General features: G+C 44.9%; 1 protein-coding gene across 2 annotated transcripts in view; it reads right to left on the bottom strand.

Annotated features, from left to right (window-relative positions):
• Window positions 1-19,466, bottom strand: part of LOC115162476 (cytospin-A) — a 30,613-nt gene extending 11,147 nt beyond the window's left edge. The window contains exons 1-4 of one of the 2 annotated variants that reach the window (XM_029713810.1): window positions 19,205-19,466; window positions 18,042-18,167; window positions 16,518-17,075; window positions 16,272-16,345 (exon numbers count right to left, since the gene is read on the bottom strand). In XM_029713810.1, the coding sequence (XP_029569670.1) occupies window positions 16,272-16,345; window positions 16,518-17,075; window positions 18,042-18,081 (672 nt within the window). In that variant the 5' untranslated portion in view covers window positions 18,082-18,167; window positions 19,205-19,466. The remainder of the gene's footprint in view (window positions 1-16,271; window positions 16,346-16,517; window positions 17,076-18,041; window positions 18,168-19,204) is intronic. The other variant, XM_029713809.1, reaches the window with a different exon arrangement.
• Between the last annotated feature and the right edge of the window lie 1,445 nt (window positions 19,467-20,911).

Here is a 20,911-nt window from a genome sequence, read left to right as displayed (position 1 = left end):
CAGGCCATCAGATTTGACACACTGAACTCTATCAGATAAGTAGTTGGTGAACCAGGCGAGGCAATCATTTGAGAAACCAAGGATATTGAGTCTGCCGATGAGGATGTGGTGATTGACAGAGTCGAAATCCTTGGCCAGGTCAATGAATACGGCAGCATTGTATTGTTTCTTATTGATGGCGGTTACGATATCGTTTAGGACCTTGAGCGTGGCTGAGGTGCACCCATGACCAGCTCTGAAACCAGATTGCATAGCGGAGAAGGTGCGGTGGGATTCGAAATGGTCGGTAATCTATTTGTTGACTTGGCTTTCGAAGACCTTAGAAAGGCAGGGTAGGATAGATATAGGTCTGTAGCAGTTTGGGTCAAGAGTGTCCCCTCCTTTGAAGAGGGGGATGACAGGAGCTGCTTTCCAATCTTTTGGAATCTCAGACGACACGAAAGAGAGGTTGAACAGGCTAGTAATAGGGGTTGCAACAATTTCGGCAGATCATTTTAGAAAGAAAGGGTCCAGATTGTCTAGCCCGGCTGATTTGTAGGGGTCCAGTTTTTGAAGCTCTTTCAGAACATCAGCTGACTAGATTTGGGAGAAGGAGAAAATGGGGAAGGCTTGGGCGAGTAGCTGTGGGGGGTGCAGTGCTGTTGACCGCGGTAGGGGGAGCCAGGTGGAAAGCATGGCCAGCCGTAGAAAAATGCTTATTGAAATTCTCAATTATAGTGGATTTATCGGTAATCATATCATTAAAACCAGTCCTATATCGACATAACCTGAAAGGCCACTCAGCAAGGAAGAAGCCACTGCTCCAAACCCGCCATAAAAAAGACCAATGACCATCGTTATGTTTGGAGGAAAAAGGGGGAGGCTTGCAAGCCGAAGACCACCATCCCAACTGTGAAGCACGGGGGTGGCAGCATCATGCTCTGGGGGTGCTTTGCTGCAGGAGGGCTTGGTGCACTGCATAAAATAGATAGCATCATGAGAGAGGAAAATTATGTGGATATATTGAAGCAACATCTCAAGACCATCAGTCAGGAAGTTAAAGCTTGGTCACAAATGGGTCTTCCAAATGGACAATGACCCCTAGCATACTTCCAAAGTTGTGGCAAAATGGCTTAAGGCCAACAAAGTCAAGGTATTGGAGTGGACATCACAAAGCCCTGACCTCAATCCTATAGAAAATTTGTGGGCAGAACTGAAAAAGTGTGTGTGAGCAAGGAGGCCTACAAACTTGACTCAGTTACACCAGCTCTGTCAGGAGGAATGGGCCAAAATTCACCCAACTTATGGTGGGAAGCTTGTGGAAGGCTAACCAAAACGTTTGACCCAAGTTAACTTGGTATGGATAGGGGGCAGTATTTCCACGGCCGGATAAAAAACGTACCCGATTTAATCTGGTTATTACTCCTGCCCAGAAACTAGAATATGCATATAATTAGTAGCTTTGGATAGAAAACACTCCAAAGTTTCTAAAACTGTTTGAATGGTGTCTGTGAGTATAACAGAACTCATACGGCAGGCCAAAACCTGAGAAGATTCTGTACAGGAAGTACCCTGTCTGACCATTTCTTGGCCTTCTTTGTCACCTCTATCCAAAACAAAGGATCTCTGCTGTAACGTGACACTTTCTAAGGCTCCCATAGGCTCTCAGAAGGCGCCAGAACGTTGAATGATGACTCTGCAGTTACTGGCTGAAAAACAGTAGCACATTTGGTAAGTGGTCGATCTGAGAACAATGAGACGGGCGCGCGCGTGCACGTGAAGAGTCCATTTTAGATTTTGAGTCTTTGAACGGAAAGGACGTCTCCCGGTCGGAATATTATCAATTTTTTACGAGAAAAATCGCATAAAAATTGATTTTAAACAGCGTTTGACATGCTTCGAAGTACGGTAATGGAAGTGTTCGGTGGGAATGCTAGTTCTGAACGTCACATGCTAATGTAAAAAGCTGGTTTTTGATATAAATATGTACTTGATTGAACAAAACATGCATGTATTGTATAACATAATGTCCTAGGAGTGTCATCTGATGAAGATCAAAGGTTAGTGCTGCATTTAGCTGTGGTTTTGTTTTTTGTGACATTATATGCTAGCTTGAAAAATGGGTGTCTGATTATTTCTGGCTGGGTACTCTGCTGACATAATCTAATGTTTTGCTTTCGTTGTAAAGCCTTTTTGAAATCGGACAGTGTGGTTAGATAAAGAAGAGTCTTGTCTTTAAAATGGTGTAAAATAGTCATATGTTTGAAAAATGGAAGTTTTCGGATTTTCGAGGAGTTTGTATTTCTCGCCACGCCTTATCATTGGATATTGGAGTGGTGTTCCGCTAGCGGAACGTCTAGATGTAAGAGGTTAAACAATGTAAAGGCAATGCTACCAAATACTAATTGAGTGTATGTAAACTTCTGACCCACTGGGAACGTGATGAAAGAAATAAAAGCTGAAATAAATAATTCTCTACAATTATTTTGACATTTCACATCCTTAAAGTGGTGATCCTAACTGACCTAAGACAGGGAATTTTTACTTATATTAAATGTCAGGAATTGTGAAAAACAGTTTAAATGTATTTGGCTAAGGTGTATGTAAACTTACGATTTCAACATATATATCCTCCTAATGTGTGTCGCTTCAAGACCAGATTGATCTCAGTTTGTCTGTCAGAGTAGCCACTCATTTAGGTGGTATTAAAAAAAGATTCAACTAATGTCTTCTGTCATGTAAATGACTTAGAATTGCATGAAATGCATTTTTAAAAAGACAGATTTTTTCTAAGTCTAAAATCAAAATTCCCATGTGTGGAAATCCTAAAAACGTCTCTGCTCAACTGTAGCCTACGCCACATTGCCAATGATTCCTTAATCCGGCCCTGTCTGCCAGCATCACATCATCTCTAGAGACTATACGATTTAAATGATTAAAATGTCCATTTGGCCATCATAAACTAACAGCTGGATGGGATGAGACAGAGGCAAGTCTTAGCAAGTTTAGAGGAGTGGATCTAGCGAATCAAATGAGCCACATCGAGATCTGTGCAAACACGTTGCTGTAAACAGCCCTGGCCCCATTCAGGTGCACTGGCTCAGATCCACTAACCTGGAATGTGTGAGTTGTTTACAGCTCTTACTCCAAAGGGGCTATGATTCACTGAGGTTATTGCTGAATTTGTAATGAATCACACAAGTTCAACACAGGGAGAGGAAATCATACCATGGCAAAGCAGCAGGCTATAACATACAGTACACTCACGAGAAAGGGTGGATACAAAAGATACCAAAACCAGATTGTGCGTCGCAAAGTGGCTTCGTCACCTAACATTCTAACCAAACTGGTTGCGCTGCGTGTGCGAGCATAGCAAAATAAAAGTACACAACAAAACTGCTCAAACGAGTATGCGTAGCCAAGCGTTAAAATAGAACGGATCAACTCTATGCGAAGGAGATGTGTCGTGCTGCATGAGGAAAATGGTGGGTACACCATATACTGGCTGGTTCTGATCCACGACCCTACTTTTTTTATTTTAAGGTATCTGACCAACGGATGCATATCTGTATTTCATGTGAAATACGGTGTAGTCGGAAAATATTCAGACCTTTTGACTTTTTCAGTATTACAGCCTTATTCTAAAATGGATTAAAATAGTTTTTAGAAGCAAAAACAGGTTTTTAGAATGTTTGGCAAGTGTACAAAAATAAAAACAGAACTATTCAGACCCTTTGCTACAAGACTCAAAATTGAGCTCAGCTGCATCTTGTTTCCGTTGATCATCCATTTAAATGTTTCTACAACTTGATTGGAGTCCACTTGTGGTACATTCAATTGATTGGACATGATTTGGAAAGGCACACACCTGTCTATATAAGGTCCCACAGTTGACAGTGCATGTCAGAGGAAAAACCAAGCCAAGAGGTCGAAGGAATTGTCCATTGACCACCGAGACAGGATTGTGTCGAGGCACAGATCTGGGGAAGGGTACTAAAACATTTCTGCAGCTTTAAAAAAGGTCCCCAAGAAGACAGTGGCTTCCGTCATTCTTAAAAATGGATGAAGTTTGGAATCACCAAGACTCTTCCTAGAGCTGTCCGTCCGGCCAAGCTGAGCAATCGGGGGAGAAGAGCCTTGGTCAGGGAGGTGACCAAGAACCCGATGGTCACTGACAGGGCTCCAGAGTTCCTCTGTGGAGATGGGAGAACCTTCCAGAAGGACAACACTCCACCAAATCAGGCCTTTATGGTAGAGTGGCCAGACGAAAGCCAATCCTCAGTAAAAGGCACATGACAGCCTGCTTGGAGTTTGCCAAAAGGCACCTAAAGGACTCTCAGACCATGAGAAACAAGATTCTCTGGTCTGATGAAACCAAGAATGAACTCTTATGCCTGAATGCCAAGCGTCACATCTGGAGGAAACCTAGCACCATCCCTACAGTGAAGCATGGTGATGGCTGCATCATGCTATGGGGATGTTTTTCAGCGGCAGGGACTGGGAGACTAGTCAGGATCAATGGAAATATGAATGGGGCAAAGTAGAGAGATCCTCAGACTGGGGCGAACGTTCTCCATCCAACAGGACAACAAACCGAAGCACACAGCCAAGCCAACGCAGGAGTGGCTTCGGGACAAGTCTTTGAATGTCCTCGAGTGGCCCAGCCAGAGCCTGGACTTGAACCCGATCGAACATCTCTGGAGAGACCTGAAAATAGCTGGGCAACAACGCTCCCATCCAACCTGACAGAGCTTGAGAGGATCTGCTGAGAAAAATGGGAGACTCCCCAAATACAGGTGTGCCAAGCTTGTAGCGTCATACCGAAGAAGACTCAAGTCTGTAATCGCTGCCAAGGGTGCTTCAACAAAGTACTGAGTAAAGAGTCTGAATACTTATGTAAACGTGATGTTTTTTTATTTGTAATACATTTGCAAAAATGTGTCTGTCATTATGGGGTATCGCTTGTAGATTGATGAGGAACATTTTATAAAATCAGGCTGTAATGTAACAAAATTTGTAAAAAGTCAAGGGGTCTGAATACCTTCTGAATGCACCGTACATATTAGGACCTAATGACTATTTTAATTGACTGATTTCCTTATAAAATCTTTGAAATTGTTGCATGTTGTGTTTATATTTTTGGTTCAGCGTAATATACAGATGGTTCAGTTGGTTTTGCTATTTTAACTCGCATGTCACGAAAGTGTCCGGTGGGGATAGACAACATTTTTAAAAATAATAATAATAATAATAATAATAATAATAATAAATAATAATATATATATATTTTTTTTTTAATCGGCGGACGCAAGCGCGGAGCCGGTTTAGTCAGCGTGTTACCTCACTTGCACTGATATTAAAAAGAACTGCACCGACGTAACGTACAGTAAACTTCTGCCATGTTTTCTTCACAAATTATTTTCTATTGAGTGCAGATGCAGGAGAGGAGACCAGGTGAGAACGCCACTATTGACAAACGTACACCCTGACAGCATGCCCTAGCTCTGGACATGCACAAACACTGCCCTGTGGATAAAAGGTAGAGATAAGAGGCTCTCAAGCAGAGTTGCTGAGCCAAAAGGTAAAATGATAAGAACCACTGAGAAAAGCTGTTGAGAGCAGCCGAAATACAGCACTATCCAGTTACCAAGCATGCAACGGCACATAAAGTAACGTGCACAGATGGAATCAGTGCAGGATGGGTGTGTGAGCATTGCAATGTGACTCCACAGAGAAATGTGGGAGTGTGGAAGGAGTGGAAGGGTTGCCTTGTTTGGTAATTAGAAGAAGAATGGATAGAGACGCGGAGGAGGAGAGACTGGAGCCAGCTCGTTTCCTCATCTGACCAGCAACTCTAGACCACAGCTGGGGTCTATTATGTCGGCATTGGACGGACACACGAGAGCATATTCTCTTTTACTCACACCTCTCCTTGGTCTTTTCTCTTCCGACACAACCACAAAGTGAAGTTCACCGCTCTCTCTAACACAGTAAACTTCAGAGCACGGACAACCACTGAACAACCCGTTCTTACATTCTTGGATTCAAAGCCTCAGAGTTTAAACTGCCTTATGGCAGCAGACACAAAGTGCTTTTTATTAGTACACATGATGCAACTCATAATGCCAGATGGGTTAAAAGAGCATAATGGGAAACCATTAGCTTAAACCACCCCGTCCTTTAGTAGCATGTGTTCTGCATCCTGCCTGTACAGCTAAACTAACTGTCAGTGTGTCCAAATAGGGCACGTCTTAGACGGGAAACAGGAGGGGGCACTCCTCCTCACACAGAGAGATAACTGTTGATTCTCCCTTAGACACACACATACATACTCCCTCTCGGTATCCCTAGTGATCCCCCACAGGCACAGACTCGTATGCACCGACACATGCCGCATAGTCTCTCCAGGAGTGTTGTGGTTATTCCAGTTGTGTGTGTGTGTGTGTGTGTGTGTGTGTGTGAGAGAGAGAGAGAGAGAGACAGAGAGAACCATCCATCTGTAACCAAGCCTCCATTCACTTCCCCACCCAGACTCCCTAATGCATACTTGGGGAAACAGACTCACTCGCCGTGGGTTTTCTGCAGCTTTCCACACTCACTTGGGTGTATTGAACAACTAGTTCCCATACTCATTAAGAGACCAGCTCAGTTCTTCAACAGCAGTCCCTACAAAGCCTGTGGATACACTCACGCACACTAGACACATCGAGATCAAAGACCGTGCTTCTACCCCCCACACACAGGATATCTAACTTCTCCCCAGCCGCAACCATTTATTCTGCATTGGAAATTTGACAAAACCTTCATTTGGCATGTAAACATATTCAACCTCAGTTTTCAGAGCCAAAACCAGCTCAATGCTGGAAATCTGCAGCACTGTCCAACTGGAACTGATCCCAGAGCAGATCTGAGAGCCATTTAATCCACGGGAAAAGATCAGCCAACCTACCCAACCACACGGACAGGCGCAATAGACAGGGAAAGAGACCGGGTGGATGGACGGGACATTGGTTTGGTGAGAAGGAGGAGTGGAAGGAAAGGAAGGAGGGGCTAGAGAGGGAAGACGAAGGGCACAGGTGGGATCAGGAGAGAGCAACAGTTGTGAGGTCGTTTGAGTTTCTGTGCTGAGGGAGGGAGGGGTGGTTAGAGGTGACCCCTCAGATGTCCAGAAAGAGAGAGGAGCACAGGGAGAGAAAGCATGGCACAAAAGTGCGGCATGGAAGCGAGAGAGAAAGCGGCAAGGAGTGAGAGAGCGGCACGTGAGCGAGAGCGGCAAGTGAGAGGGAGCGGCACGTGAGAGAGCGCGAGACAGAGGCACGTGAGCGAGAGCGCGGTACGGGAGCGAGAGAGAGCGGCACGGGAGCGAGAGAGAGCGGCACGGGAGCGAGAGAGAGCGGCACGGGAGCGAGAGAGAGCGGCACGGGAGCGAGAGTTTCTATGCTGACGGAGAGGTGGTGACCCCTCAGATGTCCAGAGAGAGAGAAAGCGTGGCACAAGAGAGCGGCACGGGAGCGAGAGCTAGAGCGGCACGGGAGCGAGAGAGAGAGAGCGGCACGGGAGCGAGAGAGAGAGAGCGACACGGGAGCGAGAGAGAGAGAGCGGCACGGGAGCGAGAGAGAGAGAGCGGCACGGGAGCGAGAGAGAGAGAGCGGCACGGGAGCGAGAGAGAGAGCGGCACGGGAGCGAGAGCTAGAGCGGCACGGGAGCGAGAGCTAGAGCGGCACGGGAGCGAGAGCTAGAGCGGCACGGGAGCGAGAGCTAGAAGGGCACGGGAGCGAGAGAGAGAGCGGCACGGGAGCGAGAGGCACGGGAAAGAGCTAGAGCGGCACGGGAGCGAGAGCTAGAAGGGCAAGGGAGCGAGAGCTAGAAGGGCAAGGGATCGAGAGAGAGCGGCACGGGAGCGAGCGGCACGGGAAAGAGCTAGAGCGGCACGGGAGCGGCGCGAGAGCTAGAGCGGCACGGGAGCGAGAGCTAGAGCGGCAAGGGAGCGGCACGGGAGCACCGCTGGAGAGAGAGAGATTGGCACGGGAGCGAACTGCACGGGAAAGCGAGAGAGCGGCACAGGAAAGCGAGAGAGCGAGCTGCACGGGGGAGAGAGCGGGAAAGGTATTGACCTGTTGCACCCAATACAACCACTATGATTGACCTTTCTGGTCATTTATGAACGTTTGTTCTTCAAAATGTTCAATCTGGCCTTAATGGCCATGTACTCTTATAATCTCCACCCGACACAGCCAGAAGAGGAGTTTTTCCTAGCCACCATGCTTCTACGTCTGCATTGCTTGCTGGCTTCTGTATAACACTTTGTGACATCTGCTGATGTAAAAATGGCTTTATAAATATACTGCTCAAAAAATTAAGGGAACACTAAAATAACACATCCTAGATCTGAATGAATGAAATAATCTTATTAAATACTTTTTTCTTTACATAGTTGAATGTGCTGACAACAAAATCACACTAAAATAATCAATGGAAATCCAATTTATCAACCCATGGAGGTCTGGATTTGTAGTCACACTCAAAATTAAAGTGGAAAACCACACTACAGGCTGATCCAACTTTGATGTAATGTCCTTAAAACAAGTCAAAATGAGGCTCAGTAGTGTGTGTGGCCTCCACGTGCATGTATGACCTCCCTACAACGCCTGGGCATGCACCTGATGAGGTGGCGGATGGTCTCCTGAGGGATCTCCTCCCAGACCTGGACTAAAGCATCTGTGGTGCAATGTGGCGTTGGTGGATGGAGCGAGACATGATGTCCCAGATGTGCTCAATTGGATTCAGGTCTGGGGAATGGGCGGGCCAGTCCATAGCATCAATGCCTTCCTCTTGCAGGAACTGCTGACACACTCCAGCCACATGAGGTCTAGCATTGTCTTGCATTAGGAGGAACCCAGGGCCAACCGCACCAGCATATGGTCTCAGAAGGGGTCTGAGGATCTCATCTCAGTACCTAATGGCAGTCAGGCTACCTCTGGCGAGCACATGGAGGGCTGTGCGGCCCCCCAAAGAAATGCCACCCCACACCATGACTGACCCACCACCAAAACGGTTATGCTGGAGGATGTTACAGGCAGCAGAACGTTCTCCACGGCGTCGCCAGACTGTCACGTGCTCAGTGTGAACCTGCTTTCATCTGTGAAGATCACAGGGCGCCAGTGGCAAATTTGCCAATCTTGGTGTTCTCTGGCAAATGCCAAACGTCCTGCACGGTGTTGGGCTGTAAGCACAACCCCCACCTGTGGACGTCGGGCCCTCATACCACCCTCATGGAGTCTGTTTCTGACCGTTTGAGCAGACACATGCACATTTGTGGCCTGCTGGAGGTCATTTTACAGGGCTCTGGCAGTGCTCCTCCTGCTCCTCCTTGCACAAAGGCGGAGGTAGCGGTCCTGCTGCTGGGTTGTTGCCCTCCTCCACGTCTCCTGGTAGCGCCTCCATGCTCTGGACACTACGCTGACAGACACAGCAAACCTTCTTGCCACAGCTCGCATTGATGTGCCATCCTGGATGAGCTGCACTACCTGAGCCACTTGTGTGGGTTGTAGACTCCGTCTCATGCTACCACTAGAGTGAAAGCACCGCCAGCATTCAAAAGTGACCAAAACATCAGCCAGGAAGCATAGGAACTGAGAAGTGGTCTGTGGTCCCCACCTGTAGAACCACTCCTTTATTGGGGGTGTCTTGCTAATTGCCTATAATTTCCACCTGTTGTCTATTCCATTTGCACAACAGCATGTGAAATTTATTGTCAATCAGTGTTGCTTCCTAAGTGGACAGTTTGATTTCACAGAAGTGTGATTGACTTGGAGTTACATTGTGTTGTTTAAGTGTTCCCTTTATTTTTTTGAGCAGTGTACATTTGATTTGATTCAATAGTGTTTACCATTCTTTTTTTATGACTACCTCATCTCTGTACCTCACACATACAATTATCAGCTAGAGCAGTGAATTTCAAACACAGATTCAACCACAATGACCAGGGAGGTTTTCCAATGCCTCGCAACGAAAAGCACACATTGGTAGATGGGGTAAAAAAACAGACATTGAATATCCCTTTGAGCACAGGGAAGTTATTAATTGCACTGTGGATGGTGTATCAATACACCCAGTCACTACAAAAATACAGGCGTCCTTCCTAACTCAGTTGTCGGAAAGGAAGGAAACCACTTAGGGATTTTACCATGAGGCCAATGGTGACTTTATAACAGTTACAGAGTTTAATGGCTGTGATAGTAGAAAACTGAGGATGGATAAACAACATTGTAGTAACTGAACAATACTAACCTAATTCACAGAGTAAAATTAAGGAAGCCTGTATAGAAAAATATTCTAAAATATGCATCCTGTTTGAATTAAGCACTAAAGTAAAACTGCAAAAAATATGGCAAAGAATACAAAGCGTTATCGTCGGGGGAAAATCCAACAGCACTGAGTACCACTAAATATTTCCTAATATGCTTGTCATCGGGAAGGGAGTTTTTTTAGGGTAAAAACAAACGGAGCTAAGAGCTAAGCATAGAAACATTTCTAGAGGAGTGTGCTTTTCAACAGACACTGGGAGACAAATTCACCTTTCAGCATGACAATAACCTAACAGTGTTTCCCAACCTGGGGTACTTGAAGATTCATGAGACCATAGGCTTACTGGTAAAATGCACGAGGGGGTACTTCAGGGGTACTCCAGGCATAGCAAAAAAGTACTTGGTTGTACATTAACCAAGAGCGCTTAGGAACCACTGACCATAAACAAGGCCAAATATACACTGGAGTTGCTTACCAAGACGACATTGAATGTTCCTGAGTGGCCTAGTTAGTTTTGACTCGAATAGGCTTGGAAATCTATGGCAAGACTTTAAAATGGATGTCTAGCAATGATCAACAACCGGCTTGACAGAGCTTGAAAATCTTTTTTTATGTGAAAATATTGTACAATCCAGGTGTGCAAAGCACTTACCCTGAAAGACTCACAGTTGGAATCGCTGCCAAAGGTGAGCCTAACATGTATTGACTCAGGGGTGTGAATACTTATGTATATTAGATATTTCTACATTTCATAAAATTTGCTAAAATGTCTAAAAACATGTTGTCACTTTGTCCTTATCGGGTATTGTGAGTAGATGAGCAAGAAAATCAATTAAATCAATGTTGAATTCGGGCTGTAACACTACTAAATGTGGACTAAGCCAAGGGGTATGAATACTTTCTGAAGGCACTGTATGTATACATTGTATGTACAGTTTGTGTGTGTGCATAAAAGGGGAGATCAAGATTATCTCAGAGCGTTTCCTCCTTGACCTCTCAGGATCTCAGGAGAGGTCTAGGACAGGAAGAGGCCATTTAGCAGGACCGCGTCTCCCAGAGGCCCTTGCTCTGTTCCATTTCTGGGTTCTGGGTGGAGATGACAGGATGTCTTTTGTTGTTATCTCCTGAGCTAAGAGGTTACATGCGGTGAACCCCAGCCCCGACCTCTGCCTCTGGGATTGTGTAATTTCCTGTTTGTTTCTAAACTTATTCACCAAAAACTCTCCAATACACCTCTCCAAGTACAATGAACAAAAATACAGTTGAAGTCGGAAGTTTACGAGTCATTAAATCTCGTTTTTCAACCACTCCACAAATTTCTTGTTAACAAACTATAGTTTTGGCAAGTCGGTTAGGACATCTACTTTGTGCATGACAAGTCATTTTTCCAACAATTGTTTACAGACAGATTATTTCACTGTATCACAATTCCAGTGGGTCAGAAGTTTACATACACTAAGTTGACTGTGCCTTTAAACAGCTTGGAAAATTCCAGAAAATGATATCATGGCTTTAGAAGCTTCTGATAGGCTAATTGACATCATTTGAGTCAATTGTAGGTGTACCTGTGGATGTATTTCAAGGCCTACCTTCAAACTCAGTGCCTCTTTGCTTGACATCATGGGGAAATCTAAAGAAATCAAGAACTCAGAATAAAAAATTGTAGACCTCCACAAGTCTGGTTCATCCTTGGGAGCAATTTCCAAACGCCTGAAGGTACCACGTTCATCTGTACAAGCAATAGTACGCAAGTATAAACACCATGGGACCACAATGTCAATATGCCTTGTATACTGTTGCTTAGGTTAGTTATTGTTTTAGTTTACAATGGAGCCCCTAGTTCCACTCATCATACCTCTGTTACCTCCTTTGTCCCACCTCCCACACATGCGGTGACCTCACCCATTATAACCAGCATGTCCAGAGATACAACCTCTCTTATCACTCAGTGCCTGGGCTTACCTCCGCTGTACCCGCACCCCACCATACCCCTGTCTGCACATTATGCCCTGAATCTATTCTATCACGCCCAGAAATCCGCTCCTCTTATTCTCTGTCCACAACGCTCTAGGCGACAAGTTTTGATAGCCTTTAGCCGTACCCTCATCCTACTCCTCCTCTGTTCCTCGGGTGATGTGGAGGTAAACCCAGGCCCTGCATGTCACCAGGCACCCTCATTTGACCAGCACAAAAACATCCTGTGGCGGACTGCAATAGCATCGAATAGTCCCCGTGATACGCAACTGTTCAGGGAAGTCAGGAACCAATACACGCAGTCAGTCAGGAAAGCAAAGGCTCGCTTTTTCAAGCAGAAATTTGCATCCTGTAGCTCTAACTCCAAAAAGTTTTGGGACACTGTAAAATCCATGGAGAACAAGAGCACCTCCTCCCAGCTGCCCACTGCACTGAGGCTAGGTAACACGGTCACCACCGATAAATCCATGATAATCAAAAATTTCAATAAGCATTTCTCAACGGCTGGCCATGCCTTCCTCCTGGCTACTCCAACCCCGGCCAACAGCTCCGCCCCCGCAGCTACTCGCCCAAGCTTCTCCTTCACCCAAATCCAGATAGCAGATGTTCTGAAAGAGCTGCAAAACCTGGACCCATACAAATCAGCTGGGTTAGACAATCTGGACCCTCTCTTTCTAAAACTATCCGCTGCCATTGTTGCAGCCCCTATTACCAGTCTGTTCAACCTCTTTTTCGTATCGTCCGAGATCCATAAAGATTGGAAAGCTGCTACGGTCATCCCTCTCTTCAAAAGGGGGTGGCACCCCAGACCCAAACTGTTACAGACCTATTTCCATCCTGCCCTGCCTATCCAAAGTCTTCGAAAGCCAAGTTAATAAACAGATTACCGACCATTTCGAATCCCACCGTACCTTCTCCGCTGTGCAATCCGGTTTCCGAGCCGGTCACGGGTGCACCTCAGCCACGCTCAAGGTACTAAATGATATCATAACCGCCATCAATAAAAGACAGTACTGTGCAGCCGTCTTCATCGACCTGGCCAAGGCTTTTGACTCTGTCAATCACCGTATTCTTATCGGTAGACTCAATAGCCTTGGTTTTTCTAACGACTGCCTCGCCTGGTTCACCAACTACTTTGCAGACAGAGTTCAGAGTGTGAAATCGGAGGGCATGTTTTCCGGACCTCTGGCAGTCTATGGGGGTACCACAGAGTTCAATTATTGGGCCGACTCTTTTCTCTGTATATATCAATGATGTCGCTCTTGCTGCGGGCGATTCCCTGAGCCACCTCTACTCATATGACACCATTCTGTATACTTCTGGCCCTTCCTTGGACACTGTGCTAACTAACCTCCAAACGAGCTTCAATGCCATACAACAATCCTTCCATGGCCTCCAACTGCTCTTAAACACTAGTAAAACCAAATGCATGCTTTTCAACCGTTTGCTGCCCGCACCCGCCCGCCCGACTAGCATCACCACCCTGGACGGTTACGACCTAGAATATGTGGACCACTACAAATAGCTAAGTGTCTGGCTAGACTAAACTCTCCTTCCAGACTCATATTAAACATCTCCAATCCAAAATCAAATCGAGAATCGGGTTTCTATTTCGCAACAAAGCCTCCTTCACTCACGCCGCCAAACTTACCCTAGTAAAACTGACTATCCTACCGATCCTCGACTTTGGCGATGTCATCTACAAAATAGCTTCCTATACTCTACTCAGCAAACTGGATGCAGTCTATCACAGTGCTATCCGTTTTGTTACCAAATCACCTTATACCACCCACCACTGCGACCTGTATGCTCTAGTCGGCTGGCCCTCGCTACATATTCGTCGCCAGACCCACTGGCTCCAGGTCATCTATAAGTCTATGCTTGGTAAAGCTCCACCTTATCTCAGTTCACTGGTCACGATAACAACACTCACCCGTAGCACACGTTCCAGCACGTTCCAGTTCTCTGCTGCCAGTGACTGGAACAAATTGCAAAAATCGCTGAAGTTGGAGGCTTTTATTTCCCTCACCAACTTTAAACATCAGCTATCTGAGCAGCTAACCGATCGCTGCAGCTGTACATAGGGTGGGCAATGTACAGATGGACTATACCTTCCTCATCCCCTTACTGTTTTTATTTTATTTACTTTTCTGCTCTTTTGCACACCTGTATCTCTACATGCACATCATCATATGCTCATTTATCACTCCAGTGTTAATCTGCTAAATTGTAATTATTTGCTCCTATGGCCTATTTATTGCCTACCTCCTCATGCCTTTTACACACACTGTATATAGACTTTTTTTCTACTGTATCATTGACTTGTTTATTGTGTTATTGGCTTGTTTGTTTACTCCATGTGTAACTCTGTGTTACACTGCTTTGCTTTATCTTGGCCAGGTCGCAGTTGTAAAGGAGAACTTGTTCTCAACTTGCCTACCTGGTTAAATAAAAGGTGAAATAAAATTTTTAAAAAACACAGCCGTCATACTCCTCAGGAAGGAGACGTGTTCTGTCTCCTAGAAATGAACGTACTTTGGTGCGAAAAGTGCAAATCAATCCCTGAACAACAGCAAAGGACCTTGTGAAGATGCTGGATGAAACGGGTACTAATGTATCTATATCCACAGTAAAACGAATCCTATATCGACATAACCTGAAAGGCCGCTCAGCAAGGAAGAAGCCACTGCTCCAAAACCGCCATAAAAAAGCCAGACTTCAGTTCGCAACTGCACATGGGGACAAAGATTGTACTTTTTGGAGAAATGTCCTCTGGTCTGAAATAGAACTGTTTGGCCATAATGACCAGGAAAAAGGGGGACTGACCTAAGACAGGACATTTTTATTAGGATTAAATGTCAGGAATTGTGAAAAACTGAGTTTAAATGTATTTGGCTAAGGTGTCTGTAAACTTCTGACTTCAACTGTGAATGTAATGTGTTGGTCTCATGTTTCCTGAGCTGACATAAAAGATCACAGAAATGTTCAATACACAGAAAAAGCTTATTTCTCAAAAATGTTGTGCACACATTTTTTTACATCCCTGTAAGTAAGCATTTCTCCTTTGCCAAGATAATCCATTCACCTTACAGGTGTGGCATATGAAGAAGCTGATTAAACAGCATGAGCATTACACAGGTGCACCTTGTGCTAGGGACAATGAAAGACCACGCTAAAATGTGCAGTTTTGTCAAACACCACAATGCCACAGATGTCTCAAGTTGAGGGAGTGTGCAATTGGCATGTTGACTGCAGGAATGTCCACCAGAGTTGGTGCCAGAGAATTGAATGTTAATTTCTCTACCAATGTCGTTTCAGAGAATTTGGCAGTACGTCCAACCAGCCACACAACCGCAGACCACGTGTATGGCGTCGTGTGGGCAAGCAGTTCGCTGATGTCAACATTGTGAACAGAGTGCCCCATGGTGGCAGTGGGGTTACAGCATGGGCAGGCATAAGCTACAGACAACCAACACAATTGCATTTTATCGATTGCAATTTAAATGGCCAAAAATACAGTGACAATATCCATTGAGAGGACAATTGTGCATATCTATACGCCCAGTCATGTGAAATCCATAGATTAGGGCCTAAATAACAAATTTATTTCAATTGACTGATTTCCTCAAATGAACTCTAAAATCAATGAAATTGTTGCATTTATATTTTTATTCAGAATACTTCGACAAATGCTAAATAAAGTATAGTAGCAACACTGTCCAACCTAAAAACACACCTGGGAATCTGTCATGTTCTATTGTCTGAGTTTGTAGCAATGATGAGCCTCGCTCCACATCTGTTGTGCTTTAGCCAACTTCTCTGCAGTGTTCCTTTGTTGTCATGCCAAAGGTAGTCCATGGCATGACAACAATAGTTAGAAGAGTTGGCTAAAGCACAAGTCGATCTGGGACTAGGCTAAAGCTGAAGGGTTACAGTATGTAGAATCTGTTTCCTGATTTGGAAACAGGTCAGTTCATTGTTTACTGGAATGTCTTGTTAATCTTTCTCACCTGCATGGTCTCCCTCAGACTCTGGACCTCTGCGGTCAACTTCTGACGTTCCACCAGCAGATGCTTCAATACATCTAATAGATGGGGAGAGAGAAAAGGAAAGTGAGAGAGAGGAGAAGAGAAAAATATGTGTTTGTTCAGAGGTATGAGAATAGGCATTTCAGAAATATGGCATTGTGGGATTATTTTAGGCATTGCTAGAAAGAGGGTCTGTTAATGTCTATGTACAGTATGTGCTGCTCTTACCCGCGCTGCTCAGTGCAGCATACTGACTGGGGCTGAGACCCAGTGCTGTCCTACACTCCTCTACCAGTCTCTCCAGCTCTCCCTGGTTGTCTGCAGTCCTATGGACCTCCAGCATGGATGTGCTCAGCCCACTGTCCTTTTCCTTCCAGCTATGCTCAGAAGGGCTGACCGGGCCGGCTGAAAACAAGGGGCTATCCAGAGATGGAGGACTCTTGGTGGTGCTAATCGTTGAGTTATTCCCCTGGGATACAGGACTCCTGGGAGTAGAGCAGGTGGGGCCTCCATTACGCCCCATCACAACCCGCCTTTCAGGCGCTGCTGCATCACTTCCTGTCTTGCCCTGCAGGGAGATAAACCCAGGACCAATCACAGAATAGCCTGGGCTGACAGGCAGGGAGGGTAGTAGTCTCTTCCCACTTAGGGCTGGAGCTGAGGCTGGGGCCGGAGCTGTGGCTGGGACCGGCTGGCCTGGTGTAGAGGGTGTGATCTGAGTGAGAGCAGGAAGGGTGGAGGTCACTGGAGAAGTAGGGGGGGTGTGGAACACATCCAAGTTGGGCCCTGGAGAGAATAAGAGCAACAACGCAAAAGTGTGAGTAAGAGACACAGCCAGACAGACACCCAGAGAGACACCCAGAGAGACAGCCAACGAGAGTGTGAGAGATTGAGTGCAGTGGTCACTGGTTGGGCATGTACTGTGTGATGGCATGCAAAGCTGCCAGGCTGACTAATCCAGACCATCAACCCCCCACAATACTCAGGCTGTCATTCTCAGGATGAATGGGCCATTGCTTGTCAGGAGACACACATTCCTCTGCGCTGTGCTGCTGATCTATACCACCACTGGTATACCAGTCCTCCTTTGTCCTTGGTTTAAACAGATATTCTCTAGGCTTAATGGATATCATTCCTGATAGAGTTCAACAATACAAGTTATGGAAAGTGATGCATCATAATCAGGTCACTCTAACCCACAGAAAACTCAGTGACTGGCCGTAACTTCCCACTTCCACCGCTGCCTTCTCTTCACCCATTCCAAGCCATAATGTGTGTATGCGTCAGTCCGCCAGAATTAGGCTTGCCATGATTCATCCGTTGCCCTTGTGCTGAGCCGGGGAATTCTGCAGATTCATCACAGCTTGGGTAGCAAAGCCTGACAAATCGCAAGGGGACGCGAGGAGAATGACCACCGAGCAACACACACACAGGAAACAAGCCAAGATTCCTACCCCCTGACCCACACACACTCTGGAGATTGGGAAACACAAATGGAGAGATGGATCCAGTCTCTCCTCAATCCCTCGTGTCTCATTCCTTCTCTCTATTAATGCCTCTCTCTGTCCATCCCCAATCGGTCTTTTCACCATTTTTTAAAAGCTGAAATAGGTATGTGAGCATCCCTCCGGGTCTTTGTTCTCTGAAGGAAAAGTCAAAAGACTTCAGAGACAGCTGTTCAGCACATCAGGAGGATTGACAGGTTAAGTGAGGAGTGTGTGTGTATGTGGGGGGGGGGGGGGCAGAGGGTACCTGTGGGTCCATGGTTGTCCTTGGTGGAGAAGTTACCCATGATGTAGTGGGAAAGTAGACAACACACCAGTGGCCCTGGCCTTTATTGGCTCTCTGTCAGGACAGAGCTGAAGCTGCAGAGGAGACCTGCACAACAAATCAGTACGATTAATCATCTCTAATATGGCACTGCACAATTATGTAATGTTCCATAAGGGAAATGATACACCAATGAATAACACATCCCGCACACAGCAATTCTCAAAACCCCCTCGGCGAGACACCAATCTATATTAAAAGGGATTAGAGAAGTGCTAAGGGGAAAAATACTACTTGTTTCACATGGAAAGCAATCACTTGAATCTGACCATCCTGCATATGTCCAGTAAGAGAGAGGACATGAGTGTTACATCCAGACTAAACATCAGTTAGACATCTTAGTTCTGCACCATGTTCATTTGAATGTTGATTTGAATTGTGCACCACCTTTGGAGAAAAACTAAAAGTCTGCAACAAAACAAAACACATTTTAGTGAGGGATAGAACAGATGACAATAGAATCCCACAACTCCATTTTAGTAGCTTTAATAAAACAGTGCCTGTATCATAAATTTGGTCTTCTAATCTGTCAGTGAGATCTGTCCAAAGCGTGCCAATACGTGACTAAGGAGCTGGCGTTACTCATCTTTAATTAGCCACATTTGTGGCTGACTAATGACGAGGATCATTCAAACCTCAGTGGCTTTGTGCGTTTGCATTGATCTCTCATGTTAAATATACACGAAGGCCCAATTCAATATCTAAATTGGATGATTGATAGCCAAACGAAGTTGAATGCATGTAGCCCTAGTTACAGAACCGCACCTTCCCCTAAAATGAATTTATAGGCGCAACTCAGTCGTCCCATCAGAAATACTAAAACTCAACGTATATATTTATACAAGGAAGGAGAAGAGAAAACATTTCGTTTTTCTACCAACACGAAACCCGTCACAAAGAAATGTGAAAGTTGTCTGAGACGCATGTCTTTCTATCCAAACAGTGACGCATTTATCAAGCTTTTTAATCAGTGAACAAATAAACTGTAGGCCTGCACACCCTTTAAACTTTAAAGTATAATTATTTATTTGTATCCCTTTCTTTTCCTCCTCGTACAAATATAATCAATTGTATCTCCTCCTCACCTACCTTCCCGCTGTAGCCTACCGCGCACTGGATCTGTCCTCTTTGTTAATGCCGGGAGTGCGTACAACGAAAGAGGATGAAGTAGCCAAACGCACCAACTCCGCTTGTTCAAGGTGAAGTAGACCTATACACTCTTGTTTCTCTCATGAGAACCCTCAATATGTAATGTGACAAGTTTTTTAGAACAGAACTTAATGCATCTTCATCGTTATCAACTTTATCTAACTTTCATCCATTCTGCTCTCAGTTCTGGCCATGGCCACTAGGAGCATAAGTGCGCTCTTCTATGGCATGCAATAGTGATTGGTCGTTCGCGAACGGATCTTTTTGGTGAACGCAGGGAAAAGAATAGCATCGGTGAAAGAGCCGTTAATTTGGCTCCCTGATTTGCATACTGCTACTACTGCTTTTTTTTCTGCAGATAAATGACGAAATACTTATCGAAAGAAAGTGAATTCTCACTGCAGACAATGAATAGTGGGGATGGAGAGCAGTCAATCTGGTCCACGTTGATGTTTTGTGCATAAAAAATGTAGTTCCTATTTTTTGCAGGCCATCTAATAATTTGGCCCGGTAAAATAGTATTTGAACAACCGTTTCACGATCTGACATAATGGTAGCCTACCTTTTGGGCTTTACATTAAATATGTTTTTTTTTAATCATGGTTCTAGGTAAATTTTTAAAGGGGAACTTCACTGCTAGTGTGGGGTGTTTTTCCAGTTTCCCTGCATAATTCTGATTGATGAGAGGGTGTTTCAGACATAGTTATGCACTATAGCTGTGTTTTAGAATTTTCGAGCCGGTTGAGTTCAATCAATGACGTCATTTGTTGATTGAGCCTGCTATCAGATCTAAAACTGAATGGTCATGTTTTGTAGCAATTATTGTGTCTTTGTGTTTCCCAGATTGCACGATCACGCTAGCAGAGAGTAGATATGGTTGTCCTTGTTCAATAGAGCCATAGAGTACCACGGCATGAGTCATAATACCCATAAAACCTAGCAGTCAAACAGGGAAATGGTTCCAATCGTTTTTACACCATTTATTTTTCCCATAGGGGATTTTAGAAACATAAAAAATAAGGGCTGTGTTTCATATAGACTTACCATGGTGTGACGTTTTGATAACCACATAAATCTCTCTCGGACAAAGTGACTTATCAATATATATCGGCTCTATTTACTCTCATATTCAAAAATGCTAATTAACATCACAGTAGACATGCAAAACTACAAATCCCTGCAAGCTCCTGCACGTCATCTCTAGCTGAAACCTTTGCTAAACAGGTATTGTCAATTTAAAGACAGTTCACAGAATTGTCAATTAAAAGAAATGTAGCCAATTTATTAATTACTACATTTAGCTAACGTTAGATAGTTAATCCAGAGATTCTTACCTTTGCCTTGATTCGGCAGTCTCATCCAGATCACCACGGTAATTAGCATTTCATTTTTTGCAGGTAAATTCAAGCGAAAATACGGGGGTGGTACTAGTTACTGGAGCTATGTTACCGTGCACTGTCTAGCCGAGATTGCTAAATAATTAGCTACAATGGCTGCTTCTGATGATTCCTCTTTCCAAGATGAGCTGGACTACAATTATTATGTTTTTAATGTTCTTTTACATGGAAACATACAGCCCTATTTATTTGAGCCGGAATACACGGAAGAGGAGTAGAGACAGTGAGAGAAAAAAATTGTGAGAC

This window comes from Salmo trutta, chromosome 25 (genome assembly GCF_901001165.1).
Source record: "Salmo trutta chromosome 25, fSalTru1.1, whole genome shotgun sequence".
In the NCBI taxonomy this organism is placed as follows: Eukaryota; Metazoa; Chordata; class Actinopteri; order Salmoniformes; family Salmonidae; genus Salmo; species Salmo trutta.
Note: the sequence above shows the minus strand (reverse complement) of the source record. Positions and strands in the feature narration are given on the sequence as shown.